Source organism: Mustela putorius, unplaced genomic scaffold, assembly GCF_011764305.1.
Source record: "Mustela putorius furo isolate JIRA1106 unplaced genomic scaffold, ASM1176430v1.1 tig00004007_pilon_pilon_pilon, whole genome shotgun sequence".
NCBI classification, from domain to species: Eukaryota; Metazoa; Chordata; class Mammalia; order Carnivora; family Mustelidae; genus Mustela; species Mustela putorius.
Window position 1 is genome coordinate 14,195,051 of NW_025422145.1, and position 18,160 is coordinate 14,213,210.

The following is an 18,160-nucleotide window of genomic DNA, read 5'->3' on the forward strand; positions in this document are numbered from 1 at the left end:
TCCTCCCGCCGCAGGGGCCCTGCTGAGGCCCGCTCCCTCCCCGGCCACCTCCAGCCCGGCGGGTCAGCACCCGCGCCCAGCCAGGCTGGGCCCCTGCAGCTGGAAGCACGAGGTCGGGCAGAGCCCCGCCGGGGAAAACAGTGTGCGGCCACTTGCAGGAGCCCACACCTTTACCCCAAGGCTCCCACTCTAGAAATCTGTAGTAAAGAAGCCATCAGAAGGGGGGGCACACGCTTCTACTGCAGGATCTACGACAGCAATGGCCACCACGGCAGTACTCAGGCCTGGGAGAGTGGAGGAACTTATAGTCCCGTGAAGGGACACGTGTGGAGGACACCAGTGGGTCGGAAGAATGGTGCCATCGCCCACCTGACACCCACAGCCCACGGACCGTGTGTGCCCTGGTGGGCGGGAAGGTGCCCTGACATGTCACAACAGTTGTCATGGCAGTGGCGTGGGGTTGCATGGTTTTACTCTCTTGGCAGTTTCTGATATTTGAGTACTATTAGAAGCACATACTGCTTTTCCAAAAATAAAAACTAGAACGCATGTAGGGTTATCTGAGGCCCATAAAGGAGAGTGGCAGGGTGTCACAATATTAAACGTGATTTCCCCTTATGAGAAAATCTCACTAGAAACACATGCTGCCGAAGGCAGGCCTTCTCCTGCTCTTTCTCCTGGTCTCAAGAGCGAGGGCCGACGTCCCGATCACACGGAACGGTACGCTCAAAAGTCAGCGAGAAGGTAAATTTCGTATTATGTGTTTTCCATCACAATTTAAAAACTAGCTGTAAAAAACTTCCAGTTTGGGCCCAAGACATTGCTGGTGCTGACGCCATGAGGATTTGCGTTCCTGGGAGATCCCCACGCCCCAAGTCAGGCAATCAACCCGCAAAGCCCTAAGGCAAAGAAAGTGAGTGTGTGCCCGACAGAAAACACCTGCTGGCACCCTTCCCTCGTGGGCTCGGGCCTGGCCGGCCGTGTCTGCCGCTGGAAGCCCAGCCAAGCCACCCAAGACGGTGCAGTCCACACAGACACACTCTTGCCAGTGCCCTCAAGTCCCTAATGGCAAACGGTCCCCAGTGTTGATCACAGGAGAGGGCCAGCAGCAGGAAGGCCGGCAGCAGAGTCCCAGATGGCGGCAGCCCTGCCCCCTTGGGCAGCAGGCGACCATGTCCGGGCCACAGCGCCCGCAGACAGCCTCGCGCGCCCCCCCAGCCTGCTGGAATCGGCACCTCCCCTCACTGATGCAGCGGCCCTGGCTCCAGCTGCAGCCTCTGGCCCAGCCGAGGGAACCGAGGAGCACCCGTCCCCGCGAGCCGCCTCCATGGACATGGTGTGGGAAGAGGACGAAACAGAACCACTGCTCCCCTGACAACACAGCCACCTCCTTCTGTCCCACAGCCCATCTCGCTGGGAAGCAGGGGCCCAGTGCAGCACTAGGGTCCCGGAGCTCCTGTCCTGCAGCCGGGCCTCAGGACACAATCATGCCACTGAGAGCACCCGATTTCCTGCCGGCAGTGCTGAGGGCCTTGGGGCACTGCCGGCAGACGCCTGGGGTGCCAGACGCCCATCCCTGGACAGGAAAGAGGACGAGGAGTGAGTCTCCATGGGTTTCTGCACCCATTTCTGACCCAGGTGCAGGGCGTTCCGGGGCTGACCACGGGCTCGCAGACGGACAGTGACCCTGTCCGGGCGTTTCCTTTGAGGAGAACTACTAGAACACTACCTAGGCTGAGTGCTCAAGGGCACGGTTTCATTTTCAGAGAGAAAGTTCTAAAATTAGAAAGTAACATAGCTCTGTGTGAACTCTAAAACCCACAGAACTGTACGCTTTACGTGGGTATGTTTTATGATACATGAAATACATCCCGACAAAACCGTGAGAAGCTCCTGGCTCACGGCTGACAGAGACACTGCTTCCACTACAACAAGAGAAACAAAGGCAAGTTCCAGGTGCTGGTCTTCGGGGAGGGGGCTTGGGCTTACCTAGCAGGTCGGCTCCTTCATCCACGTCCCCGATGACCTCCGATCCCGCAGTTGACAGCTCGTGGTACAGGGAGTCCGTGTTGATGCCAAATGCCTTGTTCACGATCCCCTGGGTCGGGCTGTGAGGACACGCAGCCGGGAGCTCAGGGTGAGGGCCGGCGAGACCGGCCGTGTGCGGGGGCCTCCAACACCGCCCACGCGGCCGGTCAGTGCCAATGCTGCTTATGCAAGGCTACAGGGGACACCTTTGCTGAAGGCCCACGGTGAACAGAGAGCCCACCCTACTGGCCAGACCCAGTGAGTACCTGTTGCCCATGCGATCAAGGCGGGGCTCCCGACTCATGTCCAGCTCTGGGGTGGACTCAATAATGTCTTGGACATCAGACCACTCATCACTGCTGCCCATGCCTGGGGGGACACACAGGAACCACTGGTCCCATGTCTGGACAACCCCACACTGGACCACTGCCAGCCAGGGACCTTCAGGAAGGGCTCCGCCCTGGCTGGTGGCCAGCTGGGGCCCATGCCCCGGAACCACGGCTCTTTCTCATGACCTCTGATGAACAGACCAAATGTCCTCTTCTCCTCCACCCCCTCCTCTACTGAGTATGTCTGCGGGAGGATGGGGTGCACTGCCAGAGGCCAAGTGTGACCCCAAATCCATGTGTTGAAGTCATGGCCCCAGTATGGGACTGCATTTGGGGATGGAGCCTTTAAGGAGGTGGCGGGTCAAATAAGGCCACACAGGCGGACCCTGACCCCATCCCACAACCGTGCCCTCATAAGAGAAAGGGCTGGGGACACAGGCCCTATGCACACCAAGGAGCGAGCATCGAGGGGAGCCAGCCCCGACACCCAGACACCTGGATCGCTCACTCCTGGTCTCCAGGACTGTGCGAAAGCAAGTGTCTGTGCTTAAACCACCTGGTCTGTGCTGTTTTGTTACCGTGGCCTGAGGGGACTGATATATCTGCCCAAATGAAGATCTGAAGATCCATATTTGGAAAGGAAAGCCCAGGGGGGCGGGGACCATGGGGGGCAGAGCAGCAGGGGGCGGGGCGACAGAGGCGGAGCAGCAGGGGATGGAGGGCAGGAACGGGGCAGCAGGGCAGGTGATGAGCTCTCCCCACCACAGCCCCAGAAGCCCTCGGCAGCAGCACCTATGCTGACGTTCCGCATCTCCTGCGTGACCTGGACCTCCATGTTCCGGCTGTTGCGCTTCTCCCGCGCCCGCTTGCTGCCCTTCGTGCCCGCACTGTAGTCCCCCAAGGGCTGCAGGCTCTCATTGAGTGGTGTGACCGCGGCTGAGGGCACAGAGGACGTGGGCGTGTTGGACTTGGTGCCGGTGGTACTGGGTGTGGCAGCCGCCGAAGACTGGCCTGACTCGGACATCTCATCCTGTGGACACTAGGGCCAAACACAAGAAGGGAGAAGCTCGCCATGTGGGTCGGTGCCCCCGAGGCTCCCGGTGACCCACACTGTGCAGGGTCAGGAGGGGTCTCCACCACCTCCAAGAGGCCTCCTCACTAGGCTGCTATAGCCACGGTAAAACAGCACCCTGAGCCAGGACTGGAGGGGACAGGAGGACCCCCGCTGCCCTCTCCGTCCCACTCCCTGGGCCCACCCAGCCGCTGCCTCTGTCTCTTTGTCGGCTGCAGTCCCCTTACAGAAAGGGCTTGGCTTGGGGCCCTCAGCTTGCCCGCCCCCCCGGGATGGCCCGCCGATGCCGCATGTGATGGACATGAAGCTACACAGACATGGCAAGCAACCCTTTGCAGCCGGGGGTGGTCACAAACCAGGGGCAGCCCGGAGTGGGGCCAAGGGCTCTACACGGGGACCAGGGAGGAGACCGAGCACGCCTTCCGATCAGGCCATCCGGGCCGCGGCCAGCTGCTGCCGTCTCCTGCTCCCCGCGCTGGGCCCAGTCTGGGAAGGGGCACCAACCTCCTGAGCATAGACACCAGGAAATGTGTAATCCTTAACTCCCAAGGCTCAAGTGGACCTCAAGGCCTGCCCTGTGCATCTACGTATATGCGGTCAAGCTGGAGTCCCACTTCCAGGGAATGGGTCCTCCTCCAAACATTCCAAGGGAGCGAGATTATTAGAAACCGCAATCAGCTGTTGACCTTAAGCAGTTCCCTGCGGGGGCGCCTGGCTGGCTCTGATGGTGGAGCGTGCGACTCTTGATCTCGGGGTCGTGAGCTCGAGCCCCGTGCTAGGTGTGGAAATTACTTAAAAAAAACAAAAAACAAAAAACAAAGTCTTTAAAAAAAAATAAAGAAACAAACAAACAAAAAAACCAAAAACCAGAACCTCCCTGGAGAAAGCGCACTCTGTGTGCGTGAGGACAGCACAGGAAGCAAAGCCATCTTCTCCCACAGTCCTTCCTCGCGCAGCCAGCGGACAGAACCCGTGAACCGGCCCACTCATCTAGTAACACTGATGTCCTGACTCACCCCGACTCGGTCCTCAGTGGGCAGCAGCCCCCGCACACCCTGCTACCCTCTTGGGGTACAGAGAAGGGGCACAGCTTCAAGAGGGGCTACTGCTCCCGGTGCACATCCCACGGGCCCACAGCACTGGGTCATGTGGTTTCCACAGAAATGGTGCTTCTGGGAGCTCTGTCTTGCCCCGGGGGAGCTGATGGCAGGGGGTGTCCAGCCCTTTCCGTAAAGCTGGACACACAATGGGACCAACCTACCCTCACCTTCACTGGGAAGGGCTGAGCAGGCTCCCGTGGCTGCCTCTGGGTGCCCGGGAGGCAGAGATGGCTGGGAATCCCTGACACCTGCCACTTTCTGACCCGCGTGGTCAGCGTCAGGCTGGGACCTAGGACAGCCAGGTTGGGCTTCGTCTAACCGCGCCTCATACTTCTCTGCCAGGACTCTCACTGTTCCACAACCAGGCCCGCTATATGCCCAGGGGATGCTTGGCAATGTCAGGGGAACAACTGTGGCTGTCACGAATGGAGACGAGTGGAGGTGGGGAGTGTCTGCTCACTGTCCTGCAGGCCACCAGACGGCCTCCACAGCTGAGGACCACCGGCCCTGATCGCTGATGTGCAAAGGCAGTATGCCCCACAGGACAGCCTGTGCCCCTCTCCCTGGAAGCTCCCTGGTACAAGCATTTTCTACTTGGATTCTACAACTTCAGGCTGATTGGAAAAGGAAAAGTTCTTTCCTGATAGCCTCTGTGAGGGAGCTGCCCCAGTGTCTGTCTGCCCCACACGGCAGAGGCTCCCAGGTGTCCCACAATCAAGGGATGCCTCTGCTGCCGGCACTTGAGGAGAAATGGCCACAGGAGACCAGAGGCCTGGGAAAGTCTGGTGAGGACTGGGGGAGGCCAAGTATGCGAGTTCACGCCTCTCAGAAGCACGCACTTTCTAGACCACCTTCTACAAGGACGTGGTTCCCGCCAGCCTGTGCCCGGCAAACTCGGGTCTGTGGGTTCTCAGCGGACCTCCTTGACCCCAGAAGTCACCGAGGGGAACCGTGCCGCACAGCCCGGCCTCCCCCAGTCCTTGGCTCTCCCTGACCCTAAAGGCCGCCGCCTACCCACAGGACGCTCCCCTGGCCACCACTTACCTAGCAGCAAACCTCTCAACCTCCTAAACACCAAGGTGTGGCAGTGACCTCCAAATGCAAAGAACCCAAACTCTTAGCGGTCATTCCTCACCATGAGTAGCCACAACTGTTTGCTTAAAACACTGAAAATACAGCACATAAAAACAAAAAACAAAACAAAAAACAACAAAAAAAATGAAGAAATTAGAAAGACCTTAAAATCTAAAACATGAAATAAAAAGAATGTAACGTGACTGAAAAAAAAACAAACAAAACACACCCACAAACTGAAACAGAAAACAGCAGGTTGAAAAGCAAGAGTGCTTCGGGTGATGCGGCAGAAGAGACACGGGAAGAAAGCTGGCCTGACCGCGGGCAGGAGTCCCAGCTCCCGGACCCCCAGCCTCAGCAGCTCCCACGGCTTCTCTGGGCACTGGACCCCCAGCCACAGGCCGGACCCCACACGGGCAGGACAGCCCATAACGGGGGTGCGGTGAGTGCTTGGGCCAGAGGTCCCAGAGACATGCCCAGGTCTGGAACCGAAGCTAAAGTCAGTGGGGTCACTATCTGACACAGTGGGCAGCTTGAAGCCACCTCTGGCAGGCAAGCTAGACACCCAGGGACAGAGGGACGATCAGCCCCAAGCTGCAGCAGGAGGAAGTTTCAGGAGAAGGCCTGGCCCCACATCCACTGGCTGGCCCAGGTCTGGAGTCCCAGGCGCTTTGCCTTCCGCAGGTGACCTCCCACGGCCCCTGTGGGAAGTGCCCCAGGCCTGGGGTCACTTCCTCCAGCCCCAAGGGTGTTTTCCTTACCTGGTGACATGGCCAGGGCCTGTCTGGTGAAGGCAGGGTTCCGCTCCCAGACCAACACTCTCTGCAAGTGACCATGGGCCCGGAGCCAGCAGTGGGCCAGGCAGAGTCCCTGCCCCTGGCTTGCTGAGGGGGGCCTCCCTGAGGGGGGCATTCCCTGGTTAGCCACACACACCCGGGACGGCCACGTCCTGGGACTTAGAGACCCAGCGGTCATTAGCACGGACAAGCAGGGAGCAGTATCTAGAGCAGGGACGCTGGCTCCTCATGCTACCCTCTCCCAGCAGAAGCGTAGACCTCAGACACCAGCCTACAAGACCTTCTGGGCTGGAGCCCGGGTTGGCTTCAGGGCTGCTGCCCTGGGGCGGATCTGGGGGGCAGACATGCTTGTGCCCTGGAGCAAAGGCTCGGCTCAGCCAAGCAGAGGGGTGTGCCCTGGCTGCAGAGGCCCCGTCTGACACTTGGGCCTCCCAAGCTGGTGCTCTCCTCTGGAGCTGGTACACCTCCGCACAGCCCCACTACCCTGGGCGGGGGTGGGGGAGCTGCAAAGGGTTGTACACAAAGATGCTTCCTGAATGAGCATGGGCGACAGGGAGGGACCCTCACTCCACGGCACGGCTACAAAACCTGGTAGCTGGAGCTGAACTGGCCGAGGTCACTCAGGTGCCAGTGGTCCCCCGCAGGCACGAGCTTGCCCCCCATCTGTGCACGTACCATGCCGTCGGCCAGGGGGAAGACATTCAGAGAGGTGGGGCGCTCCTTCCTGCTGAAATGTGAGGGAGAGAGGAAGAAAGCGGATGTTACACAGGGCTCCCACACGGAGGATGGGAGGCTCACCGGTCGCAGGGGGCTGGCCCCTGCAGACCGAGCCACTCAGGATCAGGGCCAGCCGTGTGGGGCAGGGCGTGAGCTCCAGGGTAGCCCAGCCTGCATGGGGGCCACGTGCATCCGGAGCTACGAGTCCTGTGTCACTAAACCTGTGCCCGTGTTTCCGGGCCCCTCAGCTTCTCTGTGGGCCTAAGGGGCCCTTCCCCTTGGGTGCACTGTCTTCCGGGCCATTGTCTTTAGTTTGCTGTCACAGAGAGCCGCTCTACAGGCTAAGAACTCCCACAGCAGCGCCAGCACAGCCCCTCAGCATTGCGGCCAGCACAGAGCACTCCTGAGCAGCGACGTCCACCATGATGGTCTTTCCCATGTGGAGCCCACACCTGCCTCCGGGTGGCCATCGGCTGGGCTTCTGCCTCCTTGGGCCGGGCAGGAGGAACCAACCCTTCCGCTCGGCTCTTCGCGCTCTGCCCCCACCTGAACCCTGCACTGTTCCTTCAGGAGCTCTTGGTGTACATCGTGAGCACAGACGTACAGAGGAAAGAGGGCCCCATCCTTCTGTGGGTGTCGTGTCCTTTACAGCCCACGGGGGCCCCTTTCTCCTGCTCCATGCAGTTCTTCCCGGTTGTCAGGGACCCCAGGGATCCCAGAGGGCTGTCTTTCAAAGGCGCGCCAGGAGATGGGGAGTGGCAGGTCGCCTGCTGGACTTGGTCCCTGAGGAGACGCTCCCTTCAGCGTGGGCGCCAGCGGGTGTGCAGCCAGGCCAGCTTCCCGTGCTACCCCACAAGGATGCGGCGCACCTCGGAGCCGGCCAACTACCTCACGGCCCGTGCTGCTCAGAGCCGTCACGGTCAAGCATCAGAGACCCACACACAGAGCTCAACCCCCAGAACTGCAGTGTGGGGACTGGCGGACGCTTCCTCGGGAATCCCAAGCAGCCAGGCCCAGAGGCTGGACAGGTCTGCAGAGAGAAGGCGGGTGGCGTCCCTGAGGCCCTGAAGGAGGGGAGCAGCCACGTCCATAAGAACTGCCCACAGCCTGGCAGGCAGCTTCCTGAAGCCTGGCCCTGGAGAGCGGAGGCCCTCTGGCTGGGGCCCCTGTGCAGTTCTGGGGGCCGGCTGGGGCTGAGCTGAAGCAGGGAGAAAACACAGAGTCTGGGTTGGAGTCCTGCCTCGTCCCATCCAAGGCTGGCCGGTGTGTCCTGTTCGGTAAGACGCGGCCTCCTGTGGAGCTGGGCCTGGGCTGCGCTGTCCCAGGGGCTGGCGTGCGGTAGGCACGGAGCTGGTAGCAGCAGCTGCGTGCTCCTGAGGGACTGGAGCCGCTGGCACCTCCACATGTCGGGGCCCAGGCCACCAGGAGGCTGGTTTCCTGCAGATGATCACAGGCCCCACACATGCAGCCTTCGTCCAACGACAGAGGACACGTTCTCATGCACATCTCAGCTGAGTCTGCAGGTGCGTCCGTAGCTCAGCAGGCCTGAGGCTCTGCCCACTCAGGCTGCTGGCCACCGCCAGCCTGCCCGCTCCCCAGTATCTGGGAAGGCGCCAGCCGCCGTGTGGGCAGCACATCCCTGGAAGAGGGGCCCAGCCTCCACAGCCCCAGCATCTCTCCTCTGAGGCCCCCAGGCCCGTCCTTCGCCCATTATTCCTCATTGGGCTCCCACTGCTGGTGCAGGAGCCCCTCTCCTGGGGCCCAGCCCCACCGTGGGAGAAATGTACAGCAGGGCCCCTGACCCCAGGCAACAGTGGTCGTTCCCAGGAATCGAGCCTCATCTTCTCTCTCTGCTCCTCACAAAGCCACGCATGTCCTGCACCGCAAGCCCTGGGGGCACGTGTGGGCACTGCCGCTGGAGGCCTACACCCATCCAGAGCTCGGCCACAGCGTCTCTTGTCGCACTCCTGCTGCTGCTCCTTTGGGAGATGCCGATGCTCGTCCAGAAGCTACAGTCTGGGGGAGTTGCGCGGCCCGCAGAGGTCAAGGTGCTTGCAAGGACCATGGCCACGCAACCGGCTCCAGGCCCAGGTCTGTCCAATGCCAGAGTGCAGGTCTCCACCCCTGCCTGCCACCTCCCTGCAGCGCCGGCCCAGGGCTTCGGGCCCGAGGTCTGACCTGTGACCACGGATGTTCGCCGGGCTGGGGTCCCCGTGCCACTACCTAGTCTGGGGCTGTCTCAGGAACCTGGGTCTCGCCCATCTCCACGGCCTGGCCTCTAAGAGCCACACTGAGCGTCTTTGATCGGTAATATTGAGGCAGAGAAACTGTTGAGCAGCTCAAGGACCAGCCCTGGGCCTACAATTAAGAACCACCAGCAGGACCGACTCTCCCAAACCCCAGGGCACCCCGAGCGCCCCACACAGCAGCATGAATGCTGGCCCAGGCTTTACCTTTTCCTCCATGACTGGCGAGGACTGCAGGGCAGCGACAGACACAAAGGGCAGCACACAGCGGCAACAGCACAGGGGGCAAGACGAGAAGACAGCATTAGAGGGCACAGGTCAGGGGACACAGGTCACACGTGCTCACGTGGAGGATGAGTGCATGGCGGTGGGTTCCGCTCTGCACAAACACATGTGGAGACATGCAGATGTGCACATGACAGACACAGGACACTCAGACACGTGACCTCTCCACTGAGCCGCTGATCCGCGGCTTGGCACACACACTCAGTACAGGATGGTGGGCGAGTGTTGTCTCCGGAGAGCCCCGGCACGCATGTGTGCTCAGGCACACACATGCTCACATTCGTGGGCCCACGCACGCTAACTGGGGTTTCTAAAGACACACGCATTGAGAACACCAGGCCAGGAGTGAAGGAAAACGCATTGAGAACACCAGGCCAGGAGTGAAGGAAAACTCATCTGGGATTGGGGATGGTGGGCGAGTGTCGTCTCCGGAGAGCCCCGGCACGCATGTGTGCTCAGGCACACACATGCTCACATTTGTGGGCCCACGCACGCTAACTGGGGTTTCTAAAGACACACGCATTGAGAACACCAGGCCAGGAGTGAAGGAAAACGCATTGAGAACACCAGGCCAGGAGTGAAGGAAAACCTGTCTGGGATTGGTGGCGACAGTGGCTCCTGGCACTACAGATGAGGCCCCTGGCGGAAGCCGGAGACACTGAACTAGGGAGCTGGGGCGCACGTACTTTTTTCTCTCTAAAGAGCTGTGGCGAGGCAGGGGACACCCAAGGAAGCAGGACCGCACACAGGGCGGCCTTCCTGTAACCCAAAGAGGAGCAGCGCCGGCGACAGAAGCCCACGCTCAGCACGGTGGGAGAAGGTTCCTGCTTCCTCCACTTCCACCCACCTTCCCCATGCCAGCGTTAGGCGGGGCGGCCAGATGCGCACAGAGCGCCCCCAGAACGTCTGGGCCGTGGGGAAGAGCTGCAGGGGCCTGAGTCCCAGCAGGTGGCTGGCTCTGTTGGCCAGTGAGCAAGGTACGCACGGCAGGCAGGCCGGCAAGGTGACCGGGGCAGCCTGCACCCACAGCACCATCCCTCGGCCCCCAGGCAAATGCTGCTCCGGCCATCACCCTACAGGGCCACACTCCTCTTCATGGCCAAGGGGACACGGTGGAGGCGGGCCGTGCCCTCAGAGGGTGTCGGCTGACAGACCAGGTGCCTTCTTCCTGTGGCAGGAATCTTGCACGTGGTGGTGCTCTGGCCCGGAAAGGCCTATTACCAGAGTGCCGAGAGCCTGGACAGCATGCCGATCACCCAGCCTTGGGGCGCCCTCTGCGGGAATCTGGACCAGAGCCTCTCCCTCTCCTAGGCATTCGTTGTGTCCATTTTACAAATGAAGGGGCTCCCGTGGGCCTCACCTGGGTGTGGAGAAAAACATCCCCAGGACAGCCATCCCCGGAGGCAGTGAAGGCCTGCCCTGCCCAGGAGTGACCAATGGGCACGGCCAGGCAGCAGGTAGAACAGACCTGTGCCCTGAGGGAGGAGAGCCCACATGGCTCCAAGAGCTGCCGTGCAGCCTCCAAGGGGATCCCAGATGGGACCCGTGAGCCAGCCCCTCTCGAGAGAGAGTCCTGACAGCAGAAGGGTAACAGCCACAACCGGCCAGAGCCCAACTCCAAGCACAGGGAGCACTGAGGGGCCTGGGGCCGGGCCTGCTCCAGACTGCCCCAGAGCCAAGACACAGGGGACTGCAGGCTCCCAGACCAGGTCCTGTCTCTGGTGCACAGGGAGACACAGGCGGGGGTCTGCACTCATGGACCCTCTTCCACGTCAGGAGCAAACAAGGCCTGATGTGGCCCCAGGGACAGCCCCAGTAATGGCTGGGAAGCTCAGGGCCCGGTTTTGGCGTCTAAGCAGCTTCTGCTTTGGGCTGAGCCCATGTCATCCTGGGGCTGTGGGGACACCAGTTTCTGTGGCATCCCCAGGCCCCGAGGGTGCTAGCCATAGGGTCTAAGATAAGTCCTGAGTTCAGACAGCCCAAATCCCTGGCTTCTGGGAGAACCAGGCCCTTCACGCTGGGCGCTCTCCTTCATGACCTTTGAGGTGCTCCTGCCTTAAAGGGAGTTGGCAGGAAACCAGCCTGAAGGTTCCGGAATGCTGCAGCTCTCAGGAACTGGCCACGAGCCCAGCGCTCGTCAAGGATGTCTAACTGCCCAGCCGCCACAGCCCCAGCGCAAAGGGCCCTGCCCAACCCACCCCCGCCACCCGGCCCCGAATGCAGGCCCCCATCCCCCCAGGTCAGCATTCATGTGCAGTCACTCAGAAATCCTGCCGGTGAGTTCCGAGTGCCGGGGGCGAGCAGGTCGCAGTGCTCTCGAGAGAAACTCTGGAGCCGGGAGCCGGGAGGCTGTTACTCCCCTCGCTTTAGACGGTCATGCCTCAGGAGCGACACCCGCAGAGTTCTGTCCTTCAAACTGCTCAGTCTGTACCCCCCCCCCCAAGCAGATGCGGGGTCACCACCAGCAGCCCAGGGCGTGAACGTGCAGCAGGGACGCATCCGCTAAAATCCTGGGACTGTGGGGAAGCATGCCGCCGTCCCCTCACCTTCCCAGGTCCCGCCCGGTGTTCGCACACGCGCTCCTTGTTTCTGTTTTCAAGTTGGGTGCCTCGAGCACACAGAGGCAAGGGCTTTGCCCCTGGGCCCAGACAGTGGCTGGCGACACGCAACGTAAGGGCCTGAGCCTGCGTGTTCGCAGCGCACCCGCCAATGGACAGGCCGGAGACAGCCTCTGCAGGGACGGGGCGTGACAGCGCTCAGGCATTGGCCTGTAGGAACAAGGGGCCAAGGCTACAAAGGGACCAAGAGCTGAGCTCCGTCTGTGGGGCCTCCAGCTTCTCCTCCACCTACTAGGACTTGGGACATCGGTACCCTCTCCCCAGGCCCAGGTTGATGACCTTGGTGTCCCACAAGCTGGCAACACCCTGGAGAAGACTGTAGACAGTCTGCCCCTTGAACACCATGGTCCAGTCCTCCCCTGACCAAAGGCTCAGAAGATGCAGCTTAGCCCCCCTCCCTGCAGGTAAGAGCCGCAGAGTTCCTGGAACAGACCAGCGAGGGCCCGAGGGTGCCGCTCTGCCCCGCAGCGAGAACTGCTGTGCAGGGGGTCGCCCGGTGGCCCCGCCTCCTCCCCACCCATCCGGTCAGTCCTCGTGATTCCAGTCAGTCAAGGCCCAGAGGCAGGACAGCCCGGGATTGGTGGGTAAGGACCGTAGCTCCTGCAGAGACCCACGTCTCACAGAAATCAGAACCTTGATTCCCGAATCCTGCGGCTGGGTGACGCCTGCTGCATTTTGCAAAGGAGAAAGCGAGGTGCGCCAGCGTGCGGTGAGCTGCCCGACGCGGCCCCAAGGACGGGGGCTGGAGCTGGGCTTCTGACCTTACCCAATGGCTCCGGCGCATGCGCGTCCTGCACACCTGGCACCTCCCCTCCCGCCACCATGCGCAGGTGTCTCTGCACCTGCCTGCACGCGTGACCACAGAAGCCCCCCCGAAGGCCGATGTCGAGGCCACAGACTTGAGTGAGCAGGTGAATCCACAAACACGGGATCTGAGATGATGGGGGCGGACCCCCCATTTCCCTCAGGCCGTCGTGACTGCTCCCGGCCAGCAGAGGGCCCTGCCCGGCACCCGTGCACACATGTTCTGCTCCGGCACACACTTGGACCCGACCCCCTCTCCTGACTGGGGTGGATGCAGCTCCCCAAAGGCCCCCCTCCACCCCAGAGCACCCTGGGGATGACGGGCCACCAGAGGCCACTGCCGCCCACTTCCCGCCTTACCTCCTTCCCGGCAGGCTGCCCTCGGTTTGGCTGTTTCCCCCGACTTGCTGCATCTTGGACCTCTCGATATGTTCCACGTAGGTCTGGATCATCTGTGACCGGACAGATGTGGCCATGTGGGTCAGGCCTGCTAACCCAGGTGTCTGCCCTCCAGCCCGCAGTGCTCTGATAGCAGCAGAGACATGTTCGTGCAGACTGAGCAGGGCAGAGCTCCTTGGCTGGGCAGCAGAAGCCAGAAAGAAAAGGCCAGGAAGGCCAGCCAGGCCAGCGCCACGCACAGCACCTCTGCAGGGTGAGGCCACGTCCATGCGCGCAGACCAGGGCCGGGCACTGACCTCCGTGTGTCGCTGGTGCAGGGCGTTGTACTCCTTCTTCATCTCGGACTCACGCTCCTCCAAGCGGGAAACTGGAAGACATGGCCACTGCCCGTCAACACCACAACCCACCCCCCACGCCTCTGCACCTGCCCTTGGACCGTCTGTGCCAGTACAGACTGAAGCCTGGTGCAGACCGCAGTGGCCCGTCAGCCCGGATGGGGATGGCCAGCAGAGACCCCGGGGCCACAAGAAGACAGATCCCGAGGGTCTGGCTGGCATGTGGTTGCGTGCTGCGTTAGTGGAAGATGTTCGGTTCTGCCGAGGGAACCAGGATGATCCAGCCCACCCGGGGCTGCTACCTGGGCCCGAGTGGCAATAGCTCCCGAGATGCAGGGAGCTCGCTGTGGTCCGGTGGAGACAAGATGTGAGAAAGGGGCTCGTAGAAAGGGGCAGTTCCTCTGTGAGCAGCCTCTGTGATGTGGGAAAGAGCCCAGGACCATCTGCCACGTGGCACAGAACAAGCAAGCATCCCTGACATGTACCAAGACCTGCAGACCAAGCCGTGGCCATGGCATCCAGGCCAGCAGGGGTGGCGCCCAGGAGCCCCCGTAGGCCCTGCATGTGCTCCACCCGCAACGGGTCGGTCACCTGACCAGTCAGCAGGCCCGTCGGGCCTCCTGTTCCCTGCCTCCCATCACCGGGTGAACGTACCACCCTCGGACGCCTTCCGTCCTTGGGCCCTTGTTCGAACTTCAACTGTGTCCCCATGGCCCCAGCAAGTGCAGAGTGAGGCAGGACCTATGACCGTCAAGGGACTCACAGGTGTGGTCCCACCGGGCTCACCCGCCTCCCACCCACCCTTCCTCCTGAGATCTAACAGGTGACACCAGTCCACATCTGGCTTTGGTCCAGATGCTCTCCTGTTCTGCAGTGTCCGCAGAGGCCGTGCTCCCCCACCCCACAGCAGGGGCCTCCAAGTCGGCATCTCTGTGCAGCTCTCTGGGGGCCACACTCTCGGGAGCAGCGAAGGCATTGCAGGAAGTGGGGGTCTGAGGATCACGAGGCTCGTGGAGCGAGCTGATGGCCGGTGCAGGCTGACTGCAGGGCGTTGCCTGTACCCCAGGGGTGGACTGACCCCCCCAGCCTCTGCTCCTGCCTTGGGAGGGGCAGCCCGTGTGTGCAGCAGGCCCTTCCTCCTGGCCTTCTCTGCTGGGCAGGTGTGCAGGCTGCCACCTGGCAGAAGGAGCCACACATTTGCTCTCCCCTCCTCCGGCTCTCGGTCTTGCTGCCACGGAATGAAGAACTTCAACCAATAATTTGGAGTTTGCATTGTTTTCCTTCTAAGAAGAGCCAGAAAGGTTTCATATCTGCATAGTACTCTAGGGCTCTGTGTGATCACAGAAAGCATTTCTCTCCGTATGCCTAAAACGGGCGGTTTGGTTTGCTTTCATTTTGCAAATACCAGAGTGTCTGTAGGCGTACAGGGGCTGCTGGGCCCGTGGCTGTCTGGGAGTCTCTGACCCAGCCGTGGGGCGCTGGCCTTAGCCATGGGCCCTCGAGTCTTGGTCTGGGAGAGGGACAGACCCGGCACATCAGATCCTTTTCCCCCAGGTGGAGAGATGAAGGGACCCGCCATCTGGGGTCACCAGGGAAAGCAGCACATTAGCTCCTGTCATGGAAACTTCCACTGAGAGTTCATGGAAACTTTGGCCACAAAATTTAAACAAGACTCGTGAAAACGGAATTAATAGTTCTTAGAATCAACATCACCCGAATCACTTTCCTTGCCTCTTCTTGTGAGGGACAGAGTGCTCCTGCGGGCCCCGCCAGCTACGTGCCCCTGCCCCAAAGCGCCACCACGGTGGCAGCGAACGAACTGTCCAGAAGCGGCGTCCCCACCGGTGGTGGACAGACAGGAGCCGCGCCACGACGGGGGTCTCTACGGAGGGCCTGGCGCGGTGTAGCCCAGGCTTCAACTCTCACGGAAAATGCGCTGTCATCAAAGGGGCCTTATTTATTTATGTATTTCCACCCGGGATCGGAGGCCAGCTACAGACACACCTGGCAGGGCACAGGCATAAACGCGTGGTTGAGGGAATCCCGGTGAAAACACGGCTGCTGGCTTCTCTCTCTCTCCCTCCCCCACCCCTCCCGAGCCGGGACCAGGCAGGGAACGACATGGTCCGATGCGGCCCCCACCACCTGCTTACTCTGGTCCGCGTAGTTCTTGGCCTTCAGCTCCAGCTGGCGTGTCTGGAACTCGTAGTGCTCCACCTGGGTCTGCAGCTCCTTCTTCTCCTGCTCCAGGGCATCTTCAAACTCAATGAACTTCTGTGCACGGGAGGAGAGAGAGCGGGCATCACCAAGGTGGGACGCCAGGTGATGGCAGCGCGTCATGAAAGGGTCGCGGGCTTCCGGGAACCATGGTCATGGGCTCCTGGCGTCACACCACCTGCCACCCTCAGCACCAAACCCTGACATGCCCCGTCCAGAAGCAGGGGCCAGATGAGTTTCCCGAGAGTTAGTAACTCTAGAACCTTCTAGCCAGCTACCCAGAGATTCACACTGGGCCCCGATTATAGAAAGGCTCATGCTCCCTTTAGTGATCTACGGTTGCCTTCTTGAAAGCCTTGATAATCTTTGAAGGAGGGACCCCGCATTTTCCTCCCCTCAGCAGGCCCCACATAGCAGGTCACTGGTCCTTTCCCGACACAGTAACATCAGTCTCCCAGACACTGAACGGCGTGAGGTCACAGCCACTCTGCTCCTCATCGGTACAGTCAGTTCCTGCTCGGCTCTGGAAGCTGCCGCTACCGGAAGGACCCACAATGGGGCTGGGTCTTTGGAATCCTTCCCTCACCCAGTAAATGTCTGAGCAAAATTATCATCAAACCAAGTGAAAGGAAAGCACTTTGCAAAAAAGCAACAACAAAAAGACGACTCCGGAGAGATCCTGGGAGGGCTCCTGGCTTAGCACTGGAAGCCAGGTGTGGATGCGGAGGGGAGGAATGGGCTGGCCCAGGGCCACCGGGGTGGGAGTGGGGTCCTCGCGCAGATGCTGGCACTCAGGATGAGCTGCTGGCACCTCAGTTTTGTGGGGTGGAGAGCTGGAGGGGGCGGGGTGTGGGGGAGCCCGCACCGGGCACCTCCCCGCTGTAGCCAAGGGAAGTACGGCCACCCCATGGCCAGGAAGGCCCACACAGACAGCGCAGCTGTGCACGGAGCACGGGCACGCGGTTCTCACTCACGCGGACACAACCAGTGTCCCAAGCAGCAGCAACAGTTCTTAACTGACTGACACAGGTAGGCTTTCATTTGGGGAATCTCTGCTCCTGTTACTTAAAAGAAGCAGACGATGGGCAGCCTGTGCATCTGGGAGCCCCAGGTGAGAGTCTGAAGTACAAGGGAGAATGTTTTTGAAAAACTGTAACTGTACCATCCAGAGTCGGTTAAAATGGGGTGATCTCCTTCCAGATGTGCATGCGTGTGTGCACATGTCTGTGTGTGTGCACGCACAGCACACGTGCGTGATCTCTCGTACACACATTTGGGACCCGTTATTTCCAGGAGCCTAAACGGGAGCGTCTCTCTACCTCAAGAAACATACTCTCCCCGTCCACTGTCGTCAGGGTGCAGAGCAGAGCTCATTCCAGCAATTTCCTCCTGTGAGGCTTCCAACCTGCTCCAACACATCCATTATCGGGGTCACAGCCTGCGGAAATGCCTGATGGCTTCCTGTGACAGGAGCCACAGCCCTGGGCCCGTGCATGGCCAACAGCCCCTCCAGGGGGGCCTCCCAGCTCTCCCTTAGACCGGGGCAGGACAGGCCACCTGACAGGTGGAACCTGGACAAACGTAACTGTCCTGAGTGTCAAGTCGCCAGTGACTTCAATATGTACTGGTCCCCAACAGCTCACTATGTTCTTGTCAAACACCCTGCCTGCCACCAAGTTCCTGCTGTTCCTGGTGATCTGTGAGGACCTCCGCTGCTCCCGTCTCACACGTAGCAGGGCCCCCCTGGACGCAGGTGCGGGTGTACTGCACGAGTGTGCTTTGTCATTTCCCCTTTCCTCGCGGCTCCGAACTGCGACCTTCCTCACGGGCTCGACCCTAACATAGACTTCGGTCTCTCTGTAAGCCAGGCCACAGGTTTCTCTGAATGTGGACTGTTCCATTAACCCTTAACATCGGACACGTAGTCAAGCTTTCAAGTCCCATTTTCCGCATTTTCTTCGTTATTCCCATCTGCTTTTCCTTCCAGATTAACTCGCGAGCCCTCCAGGGTCACTCATGTGTTTATTTTTGCGTAAGCACTTTGCCCAGAAGCACAGGCTCTTGGGCCTCGGGCAAGGGCGCCACCTGCAGGCTGCGCCCCTGTGGTGTCACACAAAGAGAGTCAATTTAGGGACAGCG

The 18,160-nt window shown here is 60.8% G+C and overlaps 1 protein-coding gene across 19 annotated transcripts in view; it reads right to left on the bottom strand.

Annotated features, from left to right (window-relative positions):
• MAPK8IP3 (mitogen-activated protein kinase 8 interacting protein 3) overlaps positions 1-18,160 on the bottom strand; it is a 46,146-nt gene that overhangs the window by 17,055 nt on the left and 10,931 nt on the right. For 5 of the 19 annotated variants that reach the window (XM_045072179.1, XM_045072172.1, XM_045072169.1 and 2 more), the window contains exons 2-9: positions 15,958-16,078; positions 13,766-13,836; positions 13,431-13,522; positions 9,571-9,594; positions 6,989-7,127; positions 3,150-3,396; positions 2,295-2,397; positions 1,990-2,108 (exon numbers count right to left, since the gene is read on the bottom strand). In XM_045072179.1, the coding sequence (XP_044928114.1) occupies positions 1,990-2,108; positions 2,295-2,397; positions 3,150-3,396; positions 6,989-7,127; positions 9,571-9,594; positions 13,431-13,522; positions 13,766-13,836; positions 15,958-16,078 (916 nt within the window). Of the gene's footprint in view, positions 1-1,989; positions 2,109-2,294; positions 2,398-3,149; positions 3,397-3,933; positions 4,221-5,573; positions 5,696-6,988; positions 7,128-9,570; positions 9,595-13,430; positions 13,523-13,765; positions 13,837-15,957; positions 16,079-18,160 lie in introns of those variants that run through there. The other 14 variants (XM_045072171.1, XM_045072168.1, XM_045072178.1 and 11 more) reach the window with 11 other exon arrangements.